The following is a 25,832-nucleotide window of genomic DNA, read 5'->3' on the forward strand; positions in this document are numbered from 1 at the left end:
AAAACAAACAAAGAAACAAAAAAAAAAAAAAAAAAAAAAAAAAAAAAGTATGTAATTGAAACTCTGCAGCATCATGTGACAGGAAGAGGAACCAGTTTCAACATTGTTAGGTCGTGACGTCACAGTTGTGTTCGGTCACTCTCAGGAGCGGTCGTCCGCCTTCGTCCTCTTGGAGCGGGACGTTTCCATCAGATCCAGAAACTCTCTCAGCCTCTTCCTCGTCTCCCTCAGTTTGGACTCGCTGCTGATCACTTCCTTCTTCTCAGTTGTGACCTTTGACCCCTTTCCCCCCTCGGTGACCTCTCGTGTGTCGGACATGTTGGAGCTGAACGCACCTCTGACTCCATCAGTGTTGCTGCTGACTGAAGGAAGAAGCTTTAAACTTGTCATCCACTGCCGCTGCAGACGGTCCTGCAGTTTGTTCAGAACGTCGTCGTCCTGGAGACACGAGAGAGACGGCTGAGTGACGGCTCAGACCAATCAGGGACGTGATGATTAGTAATAACTGATAACTAATACGTTTTTGTACCTGTGATGTGTCTTTGAACAGACTCCAGATGTCTGAGAGGAACTCTGCAGGTGTTTGATATGAAGGAGAACCGCTTGTCAGACGCTTCGACACCAACATCACCTGAGACTGAAGACAACAACACATCATTATCATCATCATCATCAGCAGCAGCAGCGATGAGGCTGCAGCAGCTTCTGTCAGAGCTCCACCTGCTGGTAAATACACTGTTACACACACAGGAAGTGTTCAGATCCTTTACTGCAGTAAAAGTACAAACAACACGCAGTAAATATTCTGTTACAAGTCAAACTCCTGCACTGAAAGTGTTCCTTCAGTAAAAAGTACGTCAGTATGATCAGTAGAAAATAATTAAAAAGTATAAAACCGTCCTCTGTGACTGTTACACTGTTATATTTGATGTCATTAGATGATTCTGCCTCATGCATTAATAGAAAAACAAGATTTTATTGTTGGAGTTTTTTGAGGTGGAGCTAATTTTGAAGGGATAATTAATTTAATCTGCTGATTATTTAATAAAATTATGGATTGATTGGTTTAAAAATAGTGAGAAATGTTGGTCACAATGAGTCAGAGTCCAAAGTGACACCTTCACATGTTTGTTTAACCTCGACATCACTCATGCATTACAGTTATTAACATTATTCAAAGGAAAAGTTTGTGAATCTGAAAGCATGAAATGTTTGAGAGAAAAATGACTTCAGCCGTCAAAACTGTTTCAGTGTTAATAGTTTTAATTTTCTATATACTGCTACAACCACTAAACACTTCTGTATTTTAACATTTTTGAATAAGGTGAACTGAAAACATGTACGTCAAAGTGAAATGTGGTCCATGATGTAGCAGCTGTTGTCATTTGTTTTGCTGACATGTGATTGGCTGCAGCTCCTGACACTTCAGTTTTAAAGTCTTGATTTGTTGACGGCCTCTCAACTGTTTTTCACTCACCTGTACGGTGTGGCCTATAATCTATATTCATATGTGATCTATAATCAAGTCTACTGCCAGTGATCAGCACCTCGTTATAATTCTCGGTGTGCGTTACTTTTGTGTTTTAAACATTAATTTTCTGTCAATCAATTATTTGTTTCCTGGACTTTCGGTTTCAGCTGTATTTGTTTCAACTACATTTATAAGAGAACATCTGATTCTATAAACTCTTCATATATTCTTTGTTTACAAATCTGAATTTTGTAAAATAAGTAAACGCAGTGAAGTGAGATGTACAAAGTGACATGAAAAGAAAATACTGACGTTTGATGTTTATAAAAAACATGTATAGAATATAATCCACATTCACAGGAGCCACGAGTTGTTGGTTTGAAAGCAGTGGATCAGTGCGTCTGTTACGGTCTGCTACAGATCTCACTGTGGACAAACTGACCTGAGAAAACTGAGCGCTGCCTTCGACCATCAGCTGCAGCAGCAGACTCTCACACCTCTGTGAAACACACAAAACACAGCAGCTCAAAACAATCGTCACACACAAAGGAACAAGTTACAACAGCTAAGTTTCTCTCCACATGGACCTCAATTTACACTGAATTTCACAAAAATAAAACACAGCTCAAAGTCGTGTTTCCCTCTGCTCCTGATGTGTGAATAATAATATAACGTTTGTTAACAGCTCGTCTCCAGTTGGTTATTCGTACCCCAAACTGCACCACCAAGCAAACAGCGTCTCAGAGCTCCTGTGCTATTTGCATGTATTTAAATGAGGTAATAAACAAACATTTGGCCCCTTTCTATCCAAATGAGCCTCGTTACAGAAACAGTCTAAATCACAGAGATCAGTCAGTCCCTCCTGGACTTTGTTGAGATCTGACATGCACTAAATCACAGCAGCTCTTCTGAAAAACTGCAAAGTATGTTGCGATTTTGAGCGTTTTTTCCCCACAGAATTAGAATTTGTTAGTAATGGTGGAGTGAAAGGAACTCTGATGATCATCTGTTGATGCTGCTTAACGCAGCACTGAGGGATCGTCTCTGTGAGCAGCTCTCCTCCTCCTCTCCTCCTCCTCCTGCTCTCTCTGCCCGTTACAATGAGCTAACACAACAGGAGCAGTTAATAAAACGATCTAAATTCCTGCCTGTTTTGAGGAATACCTCTGCACCTCGTCAGTCAGGACCTTTTTTCCTTTTTGTCTCTGCTGTTTTTCTACCTGCTGTGCTCTCGGTGCATTTATAACATTTATACTTTGTCACATGGATAACTGCAATCAGACCCGAAAAAGGGTCAAACTGCACTCATCTGCAAAACTCTGCACTGTAACATCATCAGTGCTGTATCCTTTGTGACTCGCACCTTAAGACGGGACAGATAACGGTTATAAGTGATGCTAAATTCATGGTGTTGTCAGCAGCCTCAATCCATTCTTTGTGAATTCATCCCGCTGTTTCTGCTTTTATCCACACAACTACTGTTACAGCTCACACAACAGGAAACACTCTGAGAGATCGACATGTGGACTCTGACCCTCTGATCCAGCAGACTGAGACCGTAACTCTGAAGTCTCGGAGGTCTGTCACAGCTGAAGGGGTCCGAGGGGTCCGACAGGTCCTGACACAGAGAGCAGATCCACTCTGACCTGGAAGACAAAGAGGAGGGACACATTTACACCAAGAAGGTTTAAAAAGACAGTGACTGCTGACAGACATCGACACAGGAGACACTTCTGCTTCGCTGCTTTCAGGCTCAAGTAGGCTCTGACTGATGGTTACCATATATGAGGTCCGACAGGAGGAATGTGACAGTCTCGGTGATATCCTCGACCGCAGGCTGTGCAGACTACTGAACCGTTGCTTGATCGACAGGCGGAGCAGGTGACCATCATCAGCATCACAGGTGACTCTGGTGATGATGGCAGTATCTCAATGATGTCATCATCGTCAGACTGTAACACAGCAGAGAGGAACCATGAAGGTATAAATAGAACTGGATACAGCGTTGGAGGCGGGGCCCCATTCAGTCCTGGGAGAGTTGCTCAGCAGCACATGAAGCAAAAAACGTGAGACTTCAGGTGTAAAATGACCCAGATCTTCTGCGTCATGTGACACACAGAGAACGCCCACTCGCATTTCCTTTAACCCCGCCTCCCAACCGCTCGCTCACATGATCAGTGACAGAATGGATTATACTGCACGAGTCGTGTCAAAGTTTGTCAACGGATGTTTTGCTGTTTTTAAATGTGTTTCCTGTTTACTTCAGTTCATGAAGAATGTTCAGCTTTTTTGAATTCTTCTTCCACCGAGGAGGGGTGCAGGAAAAACAAAGTTTTCTTTACAAATTTAAAATAATACGCAGTGAGTAACGGCAGTGATAAACAAATGGTCACTGCAGGTGAGGTATTCCTTCAGCTTCACACCTCATCACTGCAATCACATGATCAGCGCTCAGCCAGTCACTTGATACTGATTCATGGTTTCATTTTTCTGCCCTTCTTACCTTTATTTCAAAATAAGAGCGCGCTATTATTCAAGACAATCAAACCTCAAACTGCCCTCAAAGAACCAGGTTGTCTTGATGAGAATTAACAGGATTGTTTAAACCTGATCACAGCATGTTAGTCTGAGTCAGTTAAAAGTCACGAGAACACGTTGATTCCCTGATTTGTAAAATAGTGATTATGATTCAGAGGTGACCTCCTACCTGACTGTCATCGCTCATCTCTTCCAGGAAAATCTCGTCTTCAGCATCTCCGAGGACCAGACGAAAACCAGGGAGGGGGTGTCCGGGGCGGGGCAAAGATACAGGCAGCCTGTACAGAGACACTCTGGGCTGCCATTGGCTCAGACTGCAGTTCAGGTATCCAATCACTGAGCTCCCTTCTTCAGCTTCTCCGTCTGATACTTCAGGTTCAGGTTCAGCTTTGGTCTCTCGTACTTCAGGTTCAGGTTCAGGTTCAGAATCAGGTTCAGAATCAGCTTCTCCGTCTGATACTTCAGGTTCAGGTTCAGCTTTGGTCTCTCGTACTTCAGGTTCAGGTTCAGGTTCAAGCTCAGCTTCTCTGTCTGATACTTCAGGTTCAGGTTCAGCTTTGGTCTCTCGTACTTCAGGTTCAGGTCCAGGTTCAAGCTCAGCTTCTCCGTCTGATACTTCAGGTACAAGTTCAGCACTGGTCTCCAGTACTTGAGGTTCAGGTTCAGCCTTTCTGTCTGTTACTTCAGGAGCAGATTCTATATCTGACACTACAGGTGCAGATGGTTCCCTTGCAGGTGCAGGATCCCCAGACACTGTGGACGTTGGTTCGTTCTCTGCAGGTTCCTGCCGCCTCACTGCAACCTGCTGTACGCTGCGGTCACAGGCGGAGTCTGCCACCGCCCTCACTACAGGACTCTGCTGCTGGTGTTTCAGAGAAGAAGAATGAGGGCTGATTTCAAGGGGGGTAAAGGGGTGTAAACATCCTGGAGGCTCTGGCACAGGTTGTTTGTCCTTGGTGAAACAGTCAGTAGCAGGGGTGAGAGGCTGGCTGGAGGACGCAGAGCTGTTTCTATCTGTCAGAGGTTGATGCATTGATTTTGGGTCGTGGCTTGGCAGCACCGTGACACCTGGTTGGGAAGAGCTCTTGTTTCCTGTGGTGGCTGAAGGAAGTACCTGATGACTGACTGAGACGGAGCTGAACGGTCCCTTCTGCTGTTTATCCTGGGTGTTTGTGGCTGAGGTCAGAGTGCGCATCGTGCAAAACTGAGGCACAACAGACGGGAGGGTGAAGCAGGACACCTGGTACAGAGCCTGAGTGTAGTTCAGCATGATGGCGGCGGACTGGTTCTGACCGGGGGCGGTCGGTTGGTTCAAAAGTTGGAGTTTGGTGCCTGGAGACGGACCTGCTGAGTGGGGGACAAGGTAGCCCACAGACTCCAGGTTCCCTAAAGTAGAAACAGGCACTGACATTTTTGTTTGGTTCTTCTTCAGGTGAGACAATGAGGAAGGATGCTGGACAAGTGGAGTGAAGGTGGGTGCAGCGATCTTAGTCACAGGAGCACTGGACTGGATGATGCTCAGGCTGGAGGAGGGAGGAAGACTCAACTGACTGGATGAGGACTTTGACGAAGCAGAGGGACAGTTAAATGGGACAGATGAGACAGATGATTCTTTAGCAGTCCTGCTTTGGGGGAGGGTGGAGGAGGAGGAGGAGGAGGAGGAGGAGGTGGAAGAGGAGGAGGAGGAGGAGGTGGCGGCGGCTGCTGGAGTGTTTAGATTGGACGTCTGAGTGACGGCGAAGGGGACCCATTTTATGTCAAGTTTACCTGGAAACAGAAACGTCACGTCAGCAGCAGGAACAGCCAATAAACTGTCACCGACATTAGAGCCAATCAGAAAAATGACAAACATGTGATGTCATCAGTGTTAGAAAACTAAAACACAACATTAAAATTTTTAATAAAACCTGTTAAACATTTCTTTAAATATTCAATCGCTAAAACACTAAACTAACTTTTTTTTAACTGAAGAGGTCCAAACTAAACTGAAGACAAAATGAAATGATATAAACACGGGGACAAACCACTGATGTCCTAACTCACCAAAGTTCAAAATGGCCCCCAAAGACACCGAGTCGGTGATGACTGTCAGAAGAGACATTGTCTCAGGAGGAGACGAGTCCTGATCAGGAGGATTCTTCAGGTAAGACTGAATCTGCAGACAGGAAACACCACGAGGTCAGACTGGCTCTGTATCGCTTACACTTTTCAAACACTCACAACCTGGTTTAGTTTGGTTTGGTTTGATTTGGTTTGGTTTGGTTGGCGCAGCAGGGATTTGCGTCTCTATTACAGCCGGGCTACCTGCTTCAAAGTGTGTCTTTCCCAGCCTTTCCCAGTGCACTGCGCTGATTTCAATACAGCACCACCATCTTGTTACAAATGACAGAAACCCACCGAGTGCAGTGCTTGTTTTTATGTTGATGTTTTGTTTTAATGATGTCTTTTATCTTCTACGCTCTGTAAGGTGACCTTGGGTGACTTTAAAGGCACCTCCAAATAAAATGTATTATTATTATTATAGAAAAGGGTGTTTTCCATTGTGACACCCGTCAGTTTTGTCGAGAGCTGGAGGCAGGACAAAATTTGACAAAGGCAGCCCTCTTATAATTCTCTAAGCAGGAAAAAACAATCACCTACATAAGCTGCGTCTTCCGATACTTGACATTGACTGGTCTGTATCTGGGCTCTGCCATCCTCTCGTATCCTTCCAGAAAATGATTTAGACGCCATACACATGCTGCGTCTTTAACCGCCTGGAAAACCCGAGGTCAGACGCTGGGTGCTGTTCTGTGCCAGCTTTCAAGAGCGCAGCGGCAGGCTGCGTTTGAGGTTGCTAAGCAACTTTATTAAAAACCATATCACAGCCTATTTACCTGAAATCCTGAGTGCAGAGCTGATCTTCTTCCAGACGTTGTTTGCTCTGACAGCTCTGCACTAAACTGATCAACATTTCATTATTTATCATACACTCATATTTCCGAAGAACGGAAAGATATCTGTCGGCTGTGATTGGTTGTTCCTCATCACATTCCATTCAGTGTGTGCAGCTGCGTTCCTAAGATAGAATTATGTTTCTCTGCGCCCTGAAAAACGTGCGCGGCACAACAGCATTGCTCTGGCGTTTGAGCACGCCTGTCGTGTGTCTATATTGGAAACAGTGAATTTGAGGTCCTTATAAAACGCAGCATGTGTTCGGCCCCCTTAAGTGTCAGTAACCCATAAGTCCAAACCATCCAAAATGTTTCCACGTTAGACACAAACTGAACCATGGTTCAGTTTGATCCGGACTGAGACCGCCTCTTTGGGTCTGAGGAGTTTTTACACCTGAAATTTTGGTCCTGATCAAACGAGGAGGGTGTGACGAGGCCATTAGAAATACAATAACAAGTGTGTTTGTTACTTGCTGCTTGACTTTATTTTAAGAGATTTAATCTGAATGACATTACTTACAGATACACTGAGAGATACACTCTTCCTGCAGTGCATCATGGGTTTTTCCATGTGTACATGTGATCACCTTCAGCTGAAGGATTAACATGTGGGATCTTTATCCAGGAGCAAACTCTGTAGATGAAAGAGTTCCAGACATCAAACCATTGAAAGACATACCTGAGCTGTGAAGGTCTGCAGGGCCGACAGGTCGTTGGTGTTTCTGGCTTTTTCTGCAATTTCAGTCACTGACTGTTGATCCTGCTGCAGCTGCTTCATCTTTCTCATCCTCCTGACAATCAGCTCGCGCTCCGACTCAAACACCTTCTGCTCAGAAACACAAACATTAAGCACACAGAACTTGTAACCGATCGATCACTGGGGACATTAGAAATGTGGCCTCTGAACTTAAAGCTGTTTTTTGTTTGTGTTGGTATGTTCCAGGACAGATTGACTGTGAGGACATTTACATCTGAAGATACTGAGGTCCAGCTTGTTTGTTTTTGTGGGTGATGTGTTGTTGTTTATTTTATGCTGCTTTTCTTTGTGTCTCTTTGTCTGGTTGATGTGGGAAGTGTGTGTAGAATATATCGAGAAATCAAGAAAAAATAAGAAAGAAACTGGTCTATCATGAATCTTATCCACTCTGTTCAGAGTTGTGACACTGAGACTGAGAGCAGACACAAGAGAAACGAGGGATTAAACTCACGATGTGATGACACTGAACACTGGGTAACAACTGAATAAATGAATGAGGATAATATAAAATAACACAAAATCAACAGTATGTATAAATGGTTTAAAATAAGAAGTAACACTCGTTTGAGTTATTTAATTTGGTGATAATGAGAGAGTATGTTAAATTGGGAACACAGGGATGCGCAAAATATTTATCTAAGGAATCCTAGATTATAGATACCACGTGTATCACCAAAGTACAGGATAGCCTAATTCAAATACACACACTATAGACTAACCTATAGTTGCAACCTAACAAACAAGTTGATTAAAAACCCGACTATATTTTAACTCCAAATATATTATATGGATAAAATGTATAATCTCACTTCCAACAGACATTTCAATTCTATCACACAGAAACATTTGGTAAGAGAGTGGAAGGCGTGATTTCCCTGGGGCAATGCGAATGGTCAGGATGAGGCCGAGAAAAGAAGCATTGTCTCACGACAACTAGTGGGTCGTTCATCACCGCGTTTTGCCTCAAGGCTGGATGCTTTAAGATGGCAAGTGACTTTTTACCTCCTGTTGGCCTAAGGATGGCTGAAAGAAGGTTTTGTCCAGGCGGGGGTAATACAGGGGTGAGTCCTGAACATCTGACCCTCCGGTGGTTTCTTGTTGTCTTGTTCATTGATAATACTGGTTCAAGGGAAGTCCAAAGAGGCTGTTCTCTACACAAGAGATTTGCGATGCTGCGTCATGACAGCTCATCACTGCTGAGATGTGGTTGAGATTCTCCTGATGTTACAGAGCATTAGAAATGGAGGACAAACTTATTGTGGATGTCTGTCGGCACCCAGAGCTCTACCACTCAGCGTCAGTACTACAACGTCAGACAGAACACAAAAGGATTGGGCTTGGAGAAAAGTGAGTGAAGCCTTGTTGCTACCTCCTCTCTAAAACTTCACCTGAGCCTCCCTCGGCATATGGGTGAGTAGATAATGGCTGCATTTTCATTTTTGGGTGCACTATCCTTTTAAGGTGCTTGATAACTCACGAAACTTTGCACACAAAGCAGAACTGGTGTGAGTTTACTGCTGATATAGGTGTCACGATTGGGTGTGAAAAAAATGGCTCAGTAGCGCGCTCTATTAAATTTCGACGAAGCAGCCCGCGAAGCTGGGCAGGCACAAGTAAAATCTCGAGATGTACAAAAAAGTCTCTTGGAGCCATACTCAAAACCCAACAGGAAGTCAGACATTTTGGATTGAATGTGTAATTTTCGTGCATTTTTGGCCACTTCAGGGGTCATACCTTCACAAACTCCTCAAAGAGATGTAATCTGATTGCGTTCAATTTTTGACATAAAAAATGAACTCAAAGCTTGAGTTTTCATCAAACCATGTCACCTTCGCAAGGTGTTGATTTTTCCATGTTTCACAACCAGACAGGAAGTGACTTGTCTATTCCAGCATTCATGGACCAATCAGCCCCAGCAGCTTCTAGAAGTCTAGATTTGTTGGATTCCACTGCTGACACATGCTGAATCTGTTTTTCCAAAATATTCTTATAAAAAAATGATCTATGTTACCTTGACTTCTGACAAAATGTCTTCCATCCTCCTCTTCAGATGTTGAGTTATAAGGTTGTACGAACGCTGCAGCTCAGTCATCAGAAGAAAATTACTGTCAGCGATGTCCTTCAGCCTGAAACACATCAACACACACACACAGGTTTTATTTAGAGATCGATACTTGATACTAACCGTTGGTTTCACTTCACATCAACATTAACTGGCAGAGGCTTTAAATGTGCTGCAGAGAGATCATTAATCCACCACACACAACATTCACTCAACTAAATACGTTAGTTAGAGGTTTAAAGATGACGATCTTTAGAAAAGTAAACAGATTTAACGAGAGAACCTGAACCTGAAAACAAAGATGGATGTTATAAAAAAAGACGTGTTCAGCTTGAAAAACAAAAGCAGCTCAAACAGAAATCATTAAAGAGACCATTTGTATATCAGTTACTCAGCGCTTGGTACCTTGAATTCATGGAGAAAACTTTGGTTTTCTCTCACGCCTCATCAAGGCTTAATCAAGGTGATCAGAGAATCCAAAAAAGGTGCAAATTCTTCATGACTGAAAGTAAACACAGTCCACAATTAAAGGGAAATTTCAGTTTATTTCAACCTGTCTCCTATCGTCCTAAATTTGTTTCAAGTGACTAGTGACATAAAAATAATAGTTAGCATGTTAGCCGTTAGCCTAGACACAGCTGGGGCGCATAGTAGCGTCAGACCTGTTAAAACGTAAGTGAACGGGCAACCTTCAAGTGCAAAGTTAGTCCACTAAACAAGCTTTTTTTCCACAAAGACCGCCTCATATCGTTAGGATAAATGTCAGAGAACATATGGAAAACGACGGCCGAAATCTCGCGAGAACAAGCAGCAACAGCTGGAAGGCAGAACCGGACAGTAGCCTGAAAAGTTCATTCATTTATTTTATGAAAGATTTATAGAATAATGGCTGACTTTTTGCCAGACTTCGACTTTGTGGAGGAGGAATTTGATTTTGCAGAGTTTGATGGCCGCCCTTATTTATTTGAGCCAGAATACACTGACAAAGAGCTTCGTGAAATTGAAGAACGGAGGAGGAGGAGAGAGAGGCGCAACAGGTAGAGGACGAGAGAGGAGGAATGGCTGCTGCAAGGCTGTGTAGCTCTGGAGATTGGTGGTGTACCTGTGAATGCTGTGCCCCAGTGCCCACAGAAGAGGAATGCCTCTGTTGCAAGGAATGGGACCGGTTGCAGCCTTATTTTCAAGGTCTGGATGTGACCGAGGACGAGACACCTCCACCTGGAGTAGTATCCAGCTGGGCTTTATCTAAAGCTCGCCAGATATATTTTGGCCGTGCTTTGGAAAGCAGAGCTAGATGGTAAACAAACATGGCAGCACACCGGTAAGGTAAGACAACACGTTTACATGTGGTTTTCTATATGTTCTCTGACATTTATCCTAACGATATGAGGCGGTCTTTGTGGAAAAAAAGCTTGTTTAGTGGACTAACTTTGCACTTGAAGGTTGCCCGTTCACTTACGTTTTAACAGGTCTGATGCTACTATGCGCCCCGGCTGTATCTAGGCTAACGGCTAACATGCTAACTATTATTTTTGTCACTAGTCACTTGAAACAAATTTAGGACGATAGGAGACAGGTTGAAATAAAACTAAATTTCCCTTTAACAACAGCAACACTACATTAAATCATCTGTTTACAAACTCTCACACAACTCGCGCAGTTTAATCCAAGTCTCATTTATCCAGTCGTATGCTCAGTATTTCCTAAACACCTGCATTTTCACACAAACATTACGATTTAAAACACATCAGTATAGTCCACGATGGTTGAGTAGTGCGCCTGGGCACCTGCGTATGTTTGAACTCTGCTCAAGCAGAGTTAATATGAACGGGCGACAGGTTTGAGTAAAAATGTGTTTGTAAAGTTCTGAGCATTCGACAGGATAAATGGGACAGGGATTATACTAGGGCTGGGCGGTATGACAAAATTTTCATATCACGGTTTTAAGAAAAAATCATATCGGTTTCACGGTATTTTGCTCAGGTTCGGCCAACTTGACATGCTGCTGCGTTGTGCTATGGTCTATTCAAGTGCCGGAATTTGTTATTTACCTGACAATGCCTGAACACAACACACGCTCCGCTCCATTCATTTGGGCTCCACTGACTGCGTACTGAAGCGACACGTAGAGAAGCCAACAGGGTTGTTTACTGTTTGCCGAGCTGAGAGGCTGCATGTAGGCTGCATGAAATGTTAAAGCATTTTCCACCTAAGTTATTAAATATATTTGAGTTATCTACAAGTTTACTGTACTGTTTGTCATCTACTCGCTTTCAAATGTCCGCCACAGACATCTACACATTGTCACGGATAAACATGGGTAAATGCATGAAAAAAAATCATCACATATCACCTCTGATAATGGTTTATTCATTAAAAAACACATTGTGCTCGTTTAGCACACTACTTCATGTAGTTTTTATCTGCTGGAGGGTCGCGTAGGGGAGCATAGCGCGACAAAAATAGAAGAGCCGCGTAAAATAGAGAGTTGTTGCGCGTCAGACGGGGGTTGTTGTGCCGCTCCCGTTGCAGCCACTGTAATTGATTAACCGAGGGGGCGAGCTGCTACGGGACTCGCGCTGCAGACGTGTCGTGCCGCTGATGTGCCCGGTGGAGCCCGGCCGTAACTGTCTTGGACTCGGGACGGGTCGTCTTCGGTCAGGAAAATGCAGTCAGAGCCGTGCTCTAGTGTGCTTACCTGTATGTGTGTGTGTGTGTGTGTGTGTGTGTGCGTGCGCATCGGGGCGAAACTCCGCCGTGCGCGGTACAGAGGGCAGAGGAGAATTGTAAATGGCGGTGCGCCGCTGCTAGTTGCATATAGGGGAAACACTGCTCTTTTTGCTATGAGTTCTTCTGGGTCATCGTGTACAGTTGCTTTGCTTTCAGGACTCTCTGGCAGCTGTTCTTGCCTCTAAACTTTTCTATGCTCTCACTCTCACCCGCTCAAGCGTGCCTGTGGTGTGCAGCGGTGAAATGGGTCCCCGCTGAAACACTTTCCCGCCGCACACGTTCCGGACGTTGTTTGGGCTATTCACCGGTATTGCCGTATATGAAAAATTCATATCATAACGAAAATAAATACCGGTTTTCGGTACAAATCGGTATACCGCCCAGCCCTAGATTATACTGCACGAGTTTTGTGAGAGTTTGTAAAAAGATGTTTTGATGCAGTTTAGCTGTCGGTCCCTGTTTAATTCAATTCATGAAGAACGTTCACCTTTTTGGAATCTGCGTTCACTGTGAAGGCATGTGAGAAAAATAAAGTTTTCCTTAAAAAAGTCAAGGTTACACACGATGAATTATTGATGGACAAATGGTCATTTTGTGGGTCTTCCTTTAACCGTCGTTTATTCATCATCCTATTGTTTTATTTTTCTAATCATTTAAGCAAAGTGTTTCCATGTTAGTTGCTGTTATTCAGTCACATTCATCCTCTGCAGACTGTACCTGGTCTTCATGTCCAGCAGATTCCGCCTCACTGTGTCTCCCTGTGCTCTGATTGGCTGAACCAAGACATCCAGCTGCTTCCTTATGCTGTCCAGCGCTTCACTGACAAACTGATACCTGAGAGGAGGGGAGACATCGACTACGTTTACATGACACTAAATAGTTTTTGCCCTTATTCTGAAAAAGACATCACAACTCAACAGTTTGCATGGTTAATAAGAAAATGAATATTACACTAATATTCCTGTTTACATGCAGCCGTGCACGCTCTGATTAATGTGCCCTAACATGTTGTTTATCATATCAAAAAAATAATTAATTAATTTCTAAATTTTTAGGTTTATTTTTATTCTTAACCAGCGAGTTACACTGTACCTGACTCCTGACGTTACACTACAGTCTTGCTTTGCTCCTTTTCGGTTGTAAATTCACTCAATGCTTTTACTGTTTTCTTTCTTGTACTTCAGTATCTGTTGGCTCTGCAGACGGACGGCTAACGTCATTAAACATGTGGAAACATGGCGCCCACTGCCCACCTTCCAGTCTCCACTGGTTAGCTAATGTTAGCCTTGGATGCTAAGACAAACTTCACCTGCAGCGCTCGAGTCTTAAACTGTAGGCTGTGAAACTTTCTTTAAAAAGTTCTTAAAAGGTTTTACTTCAGGATTCCTGCGCAGAGCCTCTTCTGTCTTGCTTCTTCCAAATTTACCAAACAGTTTATTTTGACAGACCAAACACTTTGCCCATGTCTGTGACCTGTTGTTTTCATCCTTAGTATGGCAGTGACCCTTTAAAGGAACCACGCCCAACTTCCTTCAAATCTCACTCCAAAGTTTTCTGCAAAGTTGAAAACTCTGCAGCTTGCTACATCAGCACTCATTTACGATTGGCGCTGTTAACGCTGTCCTGGTGGAGGGATAACGTAGCTGCAGAAACACCATGGCTGACCCCGGTCTCTCCCCAGGTAGCCGCAGTGAGTAAGCACCTCATTTTGAGCTGCAAAACCTCTTCAGCATTTTTAAATTCCATGTGACCAATAAATGATTGACTGATTGTAACAATAATCTTGTACTTGGAGTTAAACCTGTGTTCACCTGTGGTTCATGTGAGCCGTGAGCTGACAGTCTCTGCAGGTGAGCTGGAGACAGGTGAAGCAGTACAGTTTGAGCGGCTCAGACGGGTGGTGTCTGCAGAACTTGGTGGGAGGAGTTGAGACGTGTCCTGGAGACAGAAAACAGATACTGTTAACATCCTGCGACAAAAAGCCGATCAGAATCAACTGTATTGATCCTCAGAGGGAGAACAGCAGGACAGAGACACCGAGGAGGAAACAGATTAAACTGTTTTTTATTTTAAGGTCCAGTCTGTAGGATTTAGAGGTGTCTAGCTGTGATGCTGCAGACCTAAAACTTCTTAAACGCACACAGTCCTATCTAAAGCCAGTGTTTTATTTGTCCATTCTGGGCTACTGTAGAAACAACCTGCTGGCGGTTGGTTGAGGATCTGGTGAGATCTGGTGACCGTCACTCTGCGATGAGCCGACACACAGATGTCGCACAGGGCTTCATTACATTCCACACACCAACATCTGGCTGAGGAGGCGTCACAGCTGCTGCACTGAAGAGGAGACAGGAAGGGGTTAACAGCAGGTACTGTGCTGCAGTACAAAGTTAAGGTACGTGTACTTTACCTGAGTGTTTCCATTTAATGCTACTTTATATTTCTACTCTTCTAAAACACTCAGAGGTAAATAAACTGAAGGATGAGTTACCTGCTGACTGCAACCTGCTGTCGTCTCCATGTTGAAGAGAGAAGTCCTAAAAGATAGAGAGGATTTTATTTAAGTCATTTTAATGAAAACACCTGATGAAGCGAAAATCGGTGCCTGGAATTGGGCCAGATGGCTCCCGACCTCGTCCTCACCTTCTCTTCAAATCGTCCTCTGTGTTAGTTTAGTATCTTAGGTTCGGTTGACTGGTACTCAGAGAAACACTGGAGACCAATAGAATCTGGTACAATCGAGTTTAATGTGTCCACAAGCTTCAACACATACAACTCATGAGTCAGGCTCCGGAGCAAGACTGTAGTTTCACTTTCTGCGCTCTCTCTTTTATGCTGGTGAAGATTCGAGAGAATCTCCACCCTTTTTCCTTTAGTCCTTCCTACCTGCCTTTTTCTTTTTAGCCCTTTTTCATCTGGTCCAAATCTATTGGTGGCAGGTCCCTTGGGCCCTTGTCCAAACATGACCTAATGGTGTAATCCCTTGGCCTGGAAATCCCCAAATTCTCCCACCATTAGGTTTGAGCCTGGTTTCACTTTATTTTTTAAAAACATATGAAACCTGGAGACGTTCTCTATACAATCCCCTGTGCTTTCATGCAATGTGAACTTTAGAGTGTGTGTCATGCAATACAAACGTTAGAATGTGTGTGTATTATTAGTCAGTACATGGTGTGGTATATGTGTGCGCTCTCAATATGCGAATACATAACCTTGTGTTATGAATACATAGGCTTGTGTAAAAGTGTTTTTGTCACACATAGATGCATAACAAACAGTTTTATAGGAACTTACACATAAAACATTATTATATGAACTTTACTCTTAATCAACTTATGCAGTATAACACTTTACCTGATTAAGGATTAAATCTTACACTACAACGCTCACATTTTCAGAACAAAATAGAACAGGCTGCAGTGAGAGTCTATTTCAAAACTTTTCTGTATTTATTTTTCCTTTCTAGTCCTAGTCTATGTCTAGTGCACATGCGCCCGCGCGTGCAGCCTGTTGCAGTCGCTCCTGCTCGTTTTTCTCAGTTTTCTTACTTTTTTTGCTTTATTAAGTTCGGTATTTGTGCTTGCTTTTTGTGATTGTAATTTTGAAACTGCGCCCTCTCAAAACATGCTGACTGAGAGAGTTGTACTCGTTTTCCTCACCCTGGAATTACTTATTTCATTCGGACCCGGCACCATTGCGCAACAACTTCATGGGCGCATTGTTTACTCCAGAGATCAGCTGATCGCGCTGAGGCCGGCTGGCTTGGCGGCCGGAACATCGGAGATACCAGCTGAACTGTGGAGGAAAACACACAGAGGATGCAGGGGAGGAAGTAAACAGCGGCGGAAAAAAGCAGGGTTGAGACAACGGAGGCTTACGGAGAAGAGAAGATATAAGCTGTGTCTCCCCTCTCTCATCATGGGCAATGTGAGGTCACTGGCAAATAAGATGGACGAGCTGACAGCGGTCGCCAAAAGTCAGGAGTACCGGGAATGTAGTCTGATGTGCTTCACTGAGACATGGCTTCACCAGGACATTCCCGACAACAACGTCTCCATCAGCGGCTTTCAGACTGTTCGGGCCGACTGGGACTGCACCGAGAGCGGTAAGCGAAAAGGAGGGGGGCTTGCTGTTCTCGTAAATAACCGCTGGTGCAGTCCTGACCATATTTCCATTAAGGAACAAATCTGTTGCCTGGACATTGAACTGTTTGCTGTTGGACTCAGGCCGTATTATTTGCCCAGGGAGTTTTCACATGCCATTATTGTGACTGTTTACATCCCCCCCTCTGCCAACCCGACGTCGGCATGTGATGTCATTCACTCCGCCATAGCCCGCCTGCAGACTAAACACCCGAGTGCCTTCATAGCTATCTCGGGTGACTTCAACCATGTCACCATGGCAACAACATTACCACATTCACACAGTATGTGAGCTGCCCTACCAGAGAGGAGAGGACACTGGACTTGCTGTATGCAAACGCCAAAGATGCATACAGCTGCTCCCCCCTCCCCCCTCTGGGTAGGTCAGACCACAACCTGGTGCACCTCAACCCCTGCTATGTACCACTAGTCAAGAGCCGGCCTGCGACCATGAGGACAGTGAGGAGATGGTCGGAGGAGGCTTATGAGTCACTGCAGGGCTGTTTTGGTGTGACAGACTGGCAGGCACTCTGTGAGCCACATGGGGAGGACATCGACGGACTCACAGAATGCATCACGGACTACATCAGCTTCTGTGTGGACTCCACTGTCCCAGCCAGGACTGTCCATTGTTACCCACGGTTTGTTATTTGGGTAACAAAGGACATCAAAGCCATCCTAAATGCAAAGAAGAGGGCCTTCAGAGCTGGTGACAGGGAGGAGGTGAGAACAATACAGGGGAGCTGAAGATGAAGATAAGGGAGGCTAAGGAGAGGTACAGGAGGAAGCTGGAGAAAACTCCAGCAGAACAACATGAGAGAGGTCTGGAGTGGAATGAGGACCATCACTGGCTTCAGGACCAACAACCACAGAGGAGTTGAAGGCAGCGTGGACAGGGCCAATGAACTGAATCTGTTTTTTAACAGATTTGACACTGCTGGACCTGCCCATCCCCCCCCGACTCTTCTGCTGTCTGTCTTGGTCAACCATCTCCCACTCCACCCTCCTCCCCCACTCCTCCCTCTCACACCTCAACACCCTCCTGCTTGACCCCCCCTCCTCCTCCTCCTCACACCTCCTCCCCCCGTGGTCACACTGACTGCTCTCTCCATCATGAGGACTACACCCCTCCCACGTGTCGTCACCTCCACAGTGTGCTTCACTGCTGACCATGTGAGAAGACAGCTGATGAGACTCCACTCAAATAAGGCTGCAGGCCCTGATGGTGTCAGCCCCAGGGTGCTCAAAGCCTGTGCCCCCCAGCTATGTGGAGTACTTCAGCATGACTTCAACATGAGCCTGAGTCTCCAGAGGGTCCCCTTGCTGTGGAAGACATCCTGCCTCGTTCCTGTGCCAAAGACGTCGCATCCCAGTGGCTCCAAGGACTACAGACCCGTGGCATTGACCTCCCACATCATGAAGACACTGGAGAGACTCGTCTTGGAGCAGCTCCGGCCCATGGTCAAGCCACTTTTGGACCCCCTCCAGTTCGCCTATCAGCCCCGACTTGGAGTTGAGGACGCCGTCATCTACCTGCTCAACCGTGTCTACACCCATTTGGATAAGCCGGCGAGCACTGTGAGGGTCATGTTTTTTGACTTCTCTAGTGTGTTCAACACCATACGTCCAGCTCTACTGGGTGACAAGCTGACAGCAGTGCAGGTGGATGCCCCCCTGGTGTCCTGGATTGTAGACTACTTGACTGGCAGACCACAGTATGTGCGCTTGCAACGCTGTGTGTCAGACAGAGTGGTCAGCAATACTGGGGCCGCAGGGGACTGTCCTCTCCCTTCCTCTTCACCCTCTACACCACGGACTTCAGCTATCGCACTGAGACCTGCCATCTTGAGAAGTTTTCTGATGACTCTGCTATAGTTGGATGTATCACCAAGGGTGATGAGGATGAGTACAGGGCTGTTGTGGATAACTTTGTCACATGGTGTGAGCAGAACCATCTGCAGCTCAACGTGGCAAAGACAAAGGAACTGGCGGTGGATCTGAGGAGGACCAAGACACCGGTGACCCCTGTTTCCATCCAGGGGGTCAGTGTGGACATTGTGGAGAGCTATAACTACCTGGGGTACACTGACAATAAACTGGACTGGGTTAAGAACACTAACGCTCTCTACAGGAAGGGCCAGAGCCGTCTCTATTTTCTGAGGCGACTGAGGTCCTTCAACATCTGCCGGACTATGCTCAGGATTTTCTATGAGTCTGTGGTGGCCAGTGCTATCCTCTATGCTGCTGTGTGCTGGGGCAGCAGGCTGAGGGTGGTGGACGCCAACAGACTCAACAAACTGATCCGCAAGGCCAGTGACGTCGTGGGAACGGAGTGTGACTCTCTGATGGTGGTGTCAGAGAGGAGGATGCTGTCTAAGCTACGAACTATCTTGGACAATGTCTCACACCCACTCCACCATGTGCTGGTCAGGCACAGGAGTACTTTCAGTGGGAGACTCATACCACCAAGATGTACCACTGAGCGTGTAGTGTAAAAGTTGTGTTCAATGAATCAAGTAATAAGGTTTTAACCCAAAATTGATTATAAAGGAGCTATATAATCATGTATAAGGTATTATAAAGCTTTGGATCAACGTTAAATATTGTTAAGGTATTCACAATATTAGATTATTATGTGATGTTGTATGCACTTACTGAAAGAACACACCATGTTTTGTTCAATGATGATTCACACACACACACTCACATATTGTATGACTAAGGCTTTATTTTATAAGGAACTAGGAGCACTGTGGACTGTGTAGAAAGTCCCTAGAATTCACATATTTTTTAAAAATAAAGTGAAAATGAAACCAAACATAAGGGAAGGAAATTTGGGAAATTCCAGGCTGCATTACACCATTAAAAATGGGCCCAATCAGAATTGGACACAAAGAAAAGTTCTCCACCAATAGAATTGGCCCAGAGTGGGAAGGGTTAGCAAAAAGAGGTGGAGACTCATTTGAATCTCCACCAGCATATAAGCTAGGACGCTGAGAGCAGGATTTTAGTCGCATCCCGGGGGCTGACTCACGAAGTTGTATGTGTTGATGCCTGTTGACACATTAAACTTGATTGCATCGGACTTCGCCTGTTTCCAGTGATTCTTTAAGAGTTTGCAGCTGAATGTAAGATACCAAATCGACATCTGAGAGACAACTGACAGAGACAAGAGGTTCAAGGTCGGGAGCCTACAGGCCCACTTCCAGGCACCGAATCTTTGACACTTCAAGCGCCACAGGAAATCATTCCTGCCTGTGGCCATCAAACTGTACAACTCCTCCCTCTGAGTGGCCCTGTGACTATTTCACACACTGCAATAATTTAATCTAACTTGTGCAATAACCCCATTCACCCTGACTGTATATATTTTGTTTGTGTAAATAATCTTGTTCAGTTTACAATATATATATATATATATATATATATATGTATATGTATATATATATATATATATTTATTTAAGTTTATGTTTGTTAATAATTCCTGTTTATTTAACTCTATATTTGTTAATACTAATGTTTAAATTTCTTATATTTTCACGTATCTTTCCTCTCTTGCAAGGAGCAACTGTAACATAAACAATTTCCCCTCGAGGATCAATAAAGTATTTCTGATTCTGATTCTGATTTCTAGGTCTTAGCTAAACTTAAAAGTCACTTTTGCCGTGGGTTTCAAGATTTTAACCCTTTCAGGCCAGTTTGAACACAACTGGGTGCTGCTTGTTGGGGTGGCAAAAACACAAAAGGGAGGGTTTGGGACACAAAAATAATTTTGTGGTGGATCATGTTGGTGCTTATTACAGGGCTACATGGGCCAGTGATCCCCACCAAAGGGAGTTTGGATGCCATGATCCTAGCAGCATCAAAGGTTTTCCCCAGTAACAGTGCTGTTAACAGTGTAGAGTTGAGGTGGGTGAGTACAGAGCTCATTGTTTCCCAAGACAGTCAGAGGAAAAGACAAAGAGAAATGGCAGAGAGAAAAAAGAAGAGACTGACTGGCACTGAAGCCACAGACATGAGTTTGGAGGCCCTGGATTCAGACAAACTTCCACATGAGACAGACAGCACCTCAGAGGAGAAGGAGGAGGTGAACTACCAGCCTGTGGACTCCCATCTTCCCTTTGTCTCTCAGGCACACCTCTTTCACAACAGAGAAACCACTGACAATAGAGAAATAATGTGCTTTTGCAGCGTTAACAACTGGATCAAAATGTGTGGTTTCTGGGATTTTTCATAATGGGAGTCAGTGGGAGGGAGATGAGAGGGGGGCATGATTATGTCATCCACACCAGACTTATTGGTCCACAAAGTTTTCCGTGAATAACTCAAAAAGTCCTCGACCAAAAATGCTCAAAATTTACATACTGCAACTAGAGACCATGAGTAATGCACTAACCTGGACAGTTAGCATAAGCATTGCTAGCTTGATATTATAACTATCATCACTATGTATTTATACAATAGGCTATGTAGCCAGACCCAGACATAAATCACACATCAAGCCAGTTGACATTGTAGTGTAAAAGTCAAAACCCTCATCAGGTGTTAGACCACCAGTTGGATAAGATACAAAGAGCTATATAACCATGTTAGTGTGTAGACTTTTACAAAAACTAATACTGCATTTATGTGTAATATGCAATATAACGGTGTGAACTCTTAGTGACATCTCAGTTGTAAACTCTTATTGACATATGTAACTTATCACGCTCTGTGTAATGATATAATGCACTAACCTACACTCACATGATGTTGTGAACGTACAGTGACACTCATACAAGTTACCACGTGCTGTGTGATGAAGATAGCACACTCATTTGATTGTACTGCCTAATGCACTTAAGGGTTTATATTACACAGGAAAGGTCACACACACACACTCAAATGATTGTATTACTTAATGTGCATGTAATGGTTCATATTACACGGGAGCACGAGGGACTGTAGCATGTGAGTCCCCAAAGATCACGTTTTTAAAAAATAGAGTGAGAGCGATTCCGAAAATACTGGTGGCAGATTCCAGTTTGAGCCGGAACAAAGGCAAAGTCTGCCACCAGTAAAAACGGACCGAGATGGGAAGGACTACAGAAATGGGTGGAGATCTCTTCGACCTCCACCAGCATATAAGCCAGAGCGCCGAAAGCAGGTTTTCAGTCGTCCTCCGGAGGCTGACTCATGAGTTTGACTGTGTTGTTGCCTGTGAACACAATAAACTCGATTGCACCAGATCCAGCCTATCTCCAGTGTTTTTCTACGTACCAGCCAGCTGAACCTAAGTTACTGAATTGACAACAGAAGACATTTTAGAAGAAACAAGGAGGGCAGGGTCGGGAGCCGTCAGGCCCAATTACAGGCACTGATTTTTGTCACTTCAACATCTGTCACACTCAGATAAAATATTTACCTTGACAGACAATCTGTTGAGCTCGGAAGACGTGAGCAGCAAGGTAGTCTACTGGTAGTGTGGGTCCATCCACATGAGCAACATGCCTGGCAAGTCTAGTCTAGCTGTGCTGTGAACTGTCCACCAACGGTCGAGCTAAACAGCAGCAAGATACTGTAGCTACTGTAGCTAGTTCATTTGTTTGCTAACGAAAAAGAAAAGAAAGCTAGGGACATGTAGGCTACCCTAAAATATTATTCAGTGATTCAGATTTAGATTCAGACAACTTTATTGATCCCACGTGAGGCAATTCATTTGCAGCATACTCATCCCAAGCATCAACCACAACAACATACAGTTTCAAATGTAATGCACAGTCCAGTAAAACAGACCACTAGGTCATTGAATGGCACAAGTTTTAAAAAAACATATGGATAAATATATATAATTTTTTTTTTTTTTTAAGTAAAAAATATTGTTATATCCAATATTATAAGAATGTGTAGCCTATTATTTTTGTTTTTTGTTTATTATTTGATTCGTGAAGAAAGTATTTTGAGTATTTTAAATACAAAATTACTCCACTCAAAAGTATTTTGTTACAAATTACATTTGCTTTTTATCTGCCTTATCAAATACAAATACAAATTACAAAATACTCAAATGCAATTGAAATACGTATTTTAAATACAAGTAATAAAAATACTGCGCATCCCTGCCTCTACCCTCCTTCTGTGTTTCTGCCCTCCACAAAAAAACCAGCATCATCACCGTGTGTTCAAACTGGCCTGGAAGCTGTTACAATCAAACCTGTCTCAAAAGTGAGTTCCATGTGTAGCCAACCTAGCTCCATATAGTTCACCACAAATATGTTGGCAATACTTGCTCAGGGTGCGAGAGGATAGTTATATGCACATCAAAAAAGGTGCAAGGCTGGCACAAAACATGAATGAAAAAGAGGTAGAGCCTGCACACTTACTCCATGCCACAAACTTTAATGAACAACGTTTCGATCCTAGAGGGATCTTCGTCAGGTCTGAATGTTGGAAAATGCAAACCACACCTCTATTTATAACGTTGTGTGCAACAGGTGTGGTTAATCATCCAAATATCATCTGGGGTTATTTTTTAAAAAACATCGACCAGAAAAACAAACATCAAATTCAATCCAGGGTAACAATTCAGTACAAGTACATCAAAAACACTCTGAGAATATTTATATATTATAAAATTCCATCAGAAAAAAGGAGGGAGGGACCTACAATAAAAAACATCGAAAAATATATCATGAGCAGCAATCATATTAAGTGAATTAAATTCAATTAATCAGCATGAGCTATTAGTCTCTTCAACAGAATAACATTAAAGTTAACAAATCATCACAGTTAAACAAAACATCAAAAATACATCTTAGCAGCAAAAACTTTGTCTCATGTATTTAAATAGACCTCATCAATGGAAAAAAAATCAAATGATTAAGCTCACAGATCCTGAACACAAAAAACAGTGTTCACAATCATGTCCAAGTAGTCTGCTGGGACATGTAAACTGACGAAACCATATAGAACAATATAGGAATGTATAAAAAATAAGAAAAATATGTTAATTCATCACTAAAGTAAGCCTAATGGTTTTTTAAAGAAAGTGTTTTGATCTCATATTCTTGATTCAAACCACTAGGGGAAAGAGTCTGGAGGGTGAAGATATAAAAACTCTCTCTTTTTAATAGGAGGGTGTTCAGATCACCTCCTCTTCTTGGGGGTTTTACGTGCTCGATGCCGATGTATCTCAAAGAGGCAATAGAATGATTTGCCTCCCTGAAATGCACCGCCACCGGGCTACGCTGGTCCTGAGTTCGAATACAGCTCCTGTGTTCTACTTGCTCAGAACAAATGTCTAGACTAGTGTTGCACGGTATACCAGTACTAAAATAGTACCGTGGTACTAGAGTATTCTAAACGGTACTATACTGCATTTGGAAAATACCGGTACTTTGAAATTGATTCAATTCATTAATTTAGTTAATTTATTTTACTCATTTATGCACACAAACGCCTTTCTTGTTCCTATTGGAGCACAGATTGCACAAGTGGTGTGTATGACAACAGCTGTATCAACATCCGCAGCAGGCGCATGTGAAAAAAGACAAGAGAAAGTCTGCCTCGCAAAGGGAGACGACACGAGACAACTCAAACTTGGTGGAACATTTGAGTTACCAAACCGTGATGTCTGCACCGAGGTACTTACCGAACTATGATTTTTTTGGTACCGTTACACCCTTACTATTTATTGTTCTAAAGGTTTGTATCCAAAAGGACTTTTCCTTAGGAAAAGTACCGAAGAGTATCAAAAAGTATCAAAATTCATATTGGTATTGATACCGAAACAAAGATTTTGGTATTGTGACAACACCATCTAGATGACATGTACATAGTGTTTGAACCTGTGTGTAATTGACAACAGAGTGAAAAATTGAATTTCCCCTCGGGGATTAATAAAGTAACAGTTAGTTCCGGCCAAGCAATTTGAAGCAATTTGATTGGCCAGGAGACATTCAAAACGTGACGATATTGGAGTACAACATCACGGTTTCTTTACTCTCTGAATGTATTACTCCGCATCAAACAGCTGATCAATGCTAACTACCGCTGCGCTCAAGTGACATTAACGAGTCTGGCCTACTTCAGAGAAAACATGGATTTCTTAAAAATATCAGTTTTGAACTGAATGACGAGCCTGCGGCCTCGTACCTACGACCGAATCACAGCCGTGATGATATCACAGTACAACATCACTCCCTCTCGTGTGATATTGCTTAAAAAAAAAAAAAAAAAAAAATATATATATATATATATATATATATATATATATATATATATATATAGGTGGACGTGGATACGAGATCAGGTGTTGGGATGACTCCACAGCCCCGCCCCCTGCTGCGCGCGCACCATCGTGGGGACTTTTCCCTACGGACTTTTCACAAGAGCTATCTCGGTGTTTACATCACCAAAGTTAAAGTGAGAAACATGATTAAACAGCAGATCTGAGCTAATTAACTCCAACAGTGATTAAACGTTCAACCATGACTGTAACATGTCACCGCCACAAAGTCAACGCGCCGCATTAACGTCAGATTCAACGTGTTTCTGTGCGGCAGTGTTTTATCACAACAGGGTTCAGACATCAGCGGAACTAACGTACAGTCCAAGTTTAGTTTTTAAAAAGTGACCGGAAAGTATAAAGAAACTTAGTCTCACCGTTACGTTCCAGTGAGATCCGTGTCTTCCTCCGCCCACACGGACACAAGGTGAAGAAAACAAACGTCTCCAACAGAAACAAACTGATGACTCTCCGGTAAAGTTTTTAATTCCGTTTGTTCGGGTTTACCGGCGCTTCGTGGCGTCATGTGCCCGGTACTCGTTATTAAAAAGCACCTAAGTACAGCTTGACCACCGACAGAAACACTCTGCACCACCGCCACCGTCCGCTGTGAAGTTAGTGGTGTCAAGATGGCGCCGACGACGCCGAACATCCTTCCGTTTTTCAAAATAAAACATCTAATTTCCTCTGAGTAGTGAAAACGTATTTAATCACCTTGACGAAGTAAAAAACAGTGTCTGGAGTCGGGCCAGATGACTCAGGACCTCACCCCGACGCCTTTGTTCAAAACTCTTCCCTCAGATGTAACTTAGAATAAAGAAGGCAGCACTCAGAGTCACTGGAGACACTCAGGATCAGGTGCAACTGAGTTTAATATGTTCACAGGCAACAACACACACATCTCATGAGTCAGGCTCCGGAGCCAGACTGAAGA

At 43.6% G+C, this 25,832-nt stretch overlaps 1 protein-coding gene across 5 annotated transcripts; it reads right to left on the minus strand.

Moving 5' to 3' along the window:
* On the minus strand, positions 1 to 25,832 carry trim33l (tripartite motif containing 33, like). Of its 5 annotated transcripts, none has more exons than XM_049583294.1 (14): positions 25,613 to 25,832; positions 14,980 to 15,025; positions 14,690 to 14,825; positions 14,303 to 14,429; positions 13,209 to 13,325; positions 9,711 to 9,825; positions 7,622 to 7,768; positions 6,053 to 6,164; positions 4,179 to 5,776; positions 3,251 to 3,423; positions 3,006 to 3,117; positions 1,914 to 1,970; positions 530 to 637; positions 1 to 438 (listed from the first exon to the last, which is right to left on the minus strand). In XM_049583294.1, exons 2-14 carry the CDS (start codon positions 15,007 to 15,009, stop codon positions 142 to 144), a joined length of 3,129 nt encoding a protein of 1,042 aa, XP_049439251.1. In that variant the 5' UTR covers positions 15,010 to 15,025; positions 25,613 to 25,832; the 3' UTR covers positions 1 to 141. The 5 variants fall into 5 exon arrangements, with proteins under 5 accessions (XP_049439251.1, XP_049439247.1, XP_049439250.1 ...); XM_049583290.1 differs by having other exon boundaries at positions 25,276 to 25,832; XM_049583293.1 differs by lacking the exon at positions 25,613 to 25,832 and adding an exon at positions 22,037 to 23,199.

Source organism: Epinephelus fuscoguttatus, linkage group LG8, assembly GCF_011397635.1.
Source record: "Epinephelus fuscoguttatus linkage group LG8, E.fuscoguttatus.final_Chr_v1".
In the NCBI taxonomy this organism is placed as follows: domain Eukaryota; kingdom Metazoa; phylum Chordata; class Actinopteri; order Perciformes; family Serranidae; genus Epinephelus; species Epinephelus fuscoguttatus.